This window comes from Frankliniella occidentalis, unplaced genomic scaffold (genome assembly GCF_000697945.3).
Source record: "Frankliniella occidentalis isolate FOCC.00 unplaced genomic scaffold, Focc_3.1 Scaffold6, whole genome shotgun sequence".
Taxonomy (NCBI): domain Eukaryota; kingdom Metazoa; phylum Arthropoda; class Insecta; order Thysanoptera; family Thripidae; genus Frankliniella; species Frankliniella occidentalis.
In genome coordinates this window covers 807,558-811,507 of record NW_026267136.1, presented here as the reverse complement: position 1 = coordinate 811,507, position 3,950 = coordinate 807,558, and the positions used below count along the sequence as shown (strand labels likewise).

Genomic DNA, 3,950 nt, shown 5'->3' with positions numbered 1-3,950 from the left:
GGGGGGGGTCGGCTGGGCTGGTCTGTCTCGGCTCCACTGCACTGTAGCAGCCCACCTGGCCTGTTCCGTTGCTGGCCCGTGTCCAGGAGCAGCAGGCGCCATAGGGGAACGCCACCTAGGGCCAGGCAGGACGGAGGAGACGCTCCCCAGCCAGCCAGCAAGCCTTGGGGGACCTATGTTCGTACCTGCCACCCGACCCCCGGACATCTAGAGTGTAGTTGCATGCATCATGGGGTGCGGCGGCAACGCCGAGAAAAACTTATTGCATCGTTTTTGATCACACTCGAACTTGTGTTAGTAGCAACCACGTCTTCGGCTCTCCACTATAGTGACACGGTGGTGAACCACAAACAAACTTTCGTGTTTGATGTGTGCATCCGAGCACCATCAGCACACAACAGTATACTCTGCGCCACAGGCGGCCACCGGCAAGGAACCGGCTCTCGGTCGCCGAGGGTGTGGGCTTTAACGCTTGACAGCACCGCGCCGTCCCCTGCCCTCCCTCCGCCTCCTCTGCTCACTCCCGCCAAAAAATTATTGGTGACTTCCGGTCCCGGTGGCGGCGCGGGGCCCGCCTCGGCACGCCCTTCGAGACGCCGCCACCTCCCGGCTACCATCATCGTCATCGTTGTTTGCGAAAATGAATAATGACAATCGTCATTCGCGAATCCCCGGCCGGGTCGCGAATCGTTGCCTAGGAGACCCGCCGCGCCCACGCCCCGGCGAGAGAGGATGACATCACCGAGGACATCAGTCACGTATCACGCGAGCGGGGAGAATGGAAAAACGGCACTCTAAAGGAGCAGCAGCGGCATTCGAGAGGACAGAAGCAAAGCCGATGTAACAGAACTTTTATTCTTCTTTGCGCGCGAACTGACGTTGTCTCTTCACTCCGTCTCGCTGTTAGAGTACCTTCCTCCTGATCCGTTCCTGTGGGACGTGTGCTCCTTGACGTAGACGGATTGCCTGGGGTCGGGCGGGGCGGCGGGCGGGTGCCATGCGCCATATGACAGCTTAGATAGTCGGCGCTAAAATTAGGCCCCGAGTCACCAGCAGCAGCAGGCGGGGCGGGTCGGTGGGTACCCGGCGGGGCGAGGAGGGGGGGGGCAGCCGCCGAGTAGCATGCTGATTATAAGGAGATGCGATGACCCCCGCGGTGGCGGCGCGGTCAAGCCCGGGCGGCCGCGCACACGTGCCCTCCAGCGGGACGACGACGACGCCGACGTCCTCCTTTCGAGGTCCCCGCCCGGCCCGCCCCCCGCGACACCCTTGGCGCACCACGTTCCGCCGCCGCGCCGCCGCCGGTCCCCTTTCGGGTGAGCCGGCCGGACCCTGAAGAAAGCGAATATGAACGCACCCGAAGGGGGCTATCGCCCGGCGGCATCTGGCGGGGCGGGGAGGACGCCGCAATGGCACGGCCCGAGTGGCGTCCTTGTGCCGGTGGGTGGCCGCCTTGACGTTGGCGCCGGCGCAGCCAAATCACAAACACGAACTGCATAATAACATCATCGCCGAAAATATGTTTAATCAAGGAGCGGCGCGCATTAGACCCCGCCGGGGAGAGAGGAACGCCCAGCCGGACGGTGGCCGGGAGACGAGCCGCCGCCAAAGACAGCGGCGGCGGCGCCATCCACCAAAAGCTGCTCATTCGTTTGTTGTGACGGAGCGACGCATTCATTAGCAAGCAGAGGCGTTAGTGTGTGTGTGTGTGTGTGTGTGTGTGTGTGTGTTGGTGTGTGCGAGCGCGCGCGCGATGCAGATGAGTGATGCGCCGCGGGGCGTGGCGTCGCGTACGGCGCCCATTCAAGGCATGAAGAAGAAGCGCGCCTCTGCGGGTCGCCTACGACGAGCCGCACGTGGTGCGCGGTGCGGTGGTGGTGGCCCCCGGGGCGCGAGTCCACCGTACCACGCCAGGTGTGCGCGCGCGCTCTTGGTGTGGTGGGTGACCCGCGCGCCGCGCGCTAGACCAGGCTCTGCCGCTCTGTGGTCGGGCTCGCGAGCACGTCCAGCGCGGGTCCAACTCACGCGGCCCGTGGGCGGGGGCAGCTGAGTCAGCTGGGGCCAAAGGAGGAGGAGGTGGAGGAGGAGAGGGGGGAGTACAGGCGCGAGCCCTGCTCTATAGGTTTACTGAGCTTTGCACTTGCCATTTCAGTTATGTTAATGCGGGCAGATCTCTTCCGGCCGAGGCGCGCTTACATACACTCCAATAAATCCCCCCGGGTGTCCAGCAGGTGGGCGACAAAGCCGCCGCTCCGGACCCCCGAAACAGAACGTTCGTGGGTCAAGCCCCGCGGTTGTAACGGACTTAAACCTCGCTTTTTAACCCCGGCGGACCAGAAGGTGGCATTAATTGGCTAACCTAAGTCATCCTGTCGGCTTAGGGATCGTCCAGAAAGTACGTTCGCTATTGTCACATTCATTAGGCAAATTAGGGGAATGGCGCCTGCGATACTTAGGGTAGGCCACCCCGCAGTACACACATGCGCTGCAGGCGAGATGTTGCCTAGCTATCAGGAGCTATGAGAGCACTGCACAGGCTCAAATTGGCTGGTTCGGGCTGGTTCGTAAAAAATGGCAGCTGACAGACGTACTTTCTTGATGATCTCTGCCTAGTCATCCAGCATCTGGACACCCGCTGGCTCTGCACTGTGCACACACCACACGCCCAGGACACGACGCGAGACCAGTCGGGAGAGTATGAAATAGGTCCACCCGTCCGGCTGCCTGCGGCCTGCGGTCACCTGTGCCGGCTGTACTGCGCCGCCGCCGGGTGGCGCGGTTGGTCTTAATAACATTTAGATGATGACTTTGCTGCTACCAGCCGAGCAAAGAGGAGGGAGGGGGGGGGGGCGGCCCTGACCAAAATGGTTCGAAGTGTGTGAGCAGTGCGCCATAATTGGCACGCAGGCCGCGGCTCGCTGACCCGGCACTCCAGCCATGAGCCTCGGTCTGGTGGCAGAGCACCGGGTGCCATCGGGCACCCTACCTCCACGGCCAGGTGGCAGAGGGTGCCATCGGGCACCCTACCTCCACGGCGGCACTCCGCGGCCAGGTGGCAGAGCACCGGCTGTCATCGGCCACCTTATCTCCACGGCGACAGTCACGGCCAGGTGGCAGAGCCGTTCGGTCGGACTCCGCACCACTGCTCCCGGACGGCCACGCTCATGGAATCCGACACCACGTCCGCCGGGCCGTCCAGGACAACGGCGACGTCAACGACCCCGCCGAGAGGCCCCCGTCTCTCGGTGCACGTGCCCGTCAGCTGGGCCGGGGCCAGCTCGTGGCAGGCCGGCGCCGCGTTCGTGGATCCGCACTAATTGAAGCTGCTTTACCTGCCAGGGCCTTCCGAGGGTCACCCAGGAGGCAGCGGTACCCGAGCGCGCACTCAAAGTGCCGGGTGGACTTGGCGTCGTCCAGGGCCTCGGGCAAGAACGTGGACAGGACGGCGATGTCCTCGTCGTTCTCCTTGGCGCGCCGTATGCGGTCGTCGCCCACGGTCTTGGTGGTGATGTGCATCGAGGACTCCATCTTGGTGGAGAGGAGGTCGGCGGCCATGTCGACGACGCGGCCCTCGCGGTGCTGGGCGGACGGGGCGGGACGGGACGGCGGACGGGCGGACCGCGGCGGAGACACTCCGGAGGCAGACTGACTGAGACTGAGTGGGCCGGGCGCAGCGCAGCGTGGCGGGAGCGGCGGAGTGGGGACCAGCGGCGGGAGCAGGGGCGGGAGCCGGAGGAGGAACAGACCCGAGCAGCTCGACAGGAAGGATCGAATCGCGGCAACAACAACCAAACCACCACCACCGCCGCCGCCGCCACGGCCAAGCCCCCCGGCGCCTCCCCCGACCCGCGCAATGTCACGTCCGGGGTTCACCAGGAGGACCAGTACGGCGAGGAACGGTCGGGAAGGTGACTGCACTCGATCTAGTCTAAGAGGGCAGGAGACGGGAA

The 3,950-nt window shown here is 64.4% G+C and overlaps 1 protein-coding gene across 1 annotated transcript in view; it reads right to left on the bottom strand.

Annotated features, from left to right (window-relative positions):
* Nucleotides 1-3,672, bottom strand: part of LOC127748593 (four and a half LIM domains protein 2-like) — a 17,852-nt gene extending 14,180 nt beyond the window's left edge. The window contains exon 1 of the mRNA XM_026438479.2: nt 3,333-3,672. Within this exon, the coding sequence (XP_026294264.1) occupies nt 3,333-3,555 (223 nt within the window). The 5' untranslated portion in view covers nt 3,556-3,672. The remainder of the gene's footprint in view (nt 1-3,332) is intronic.
* Between the last annotated feature and the right edge of the window lie 278 nt (nt 3,673-3,950).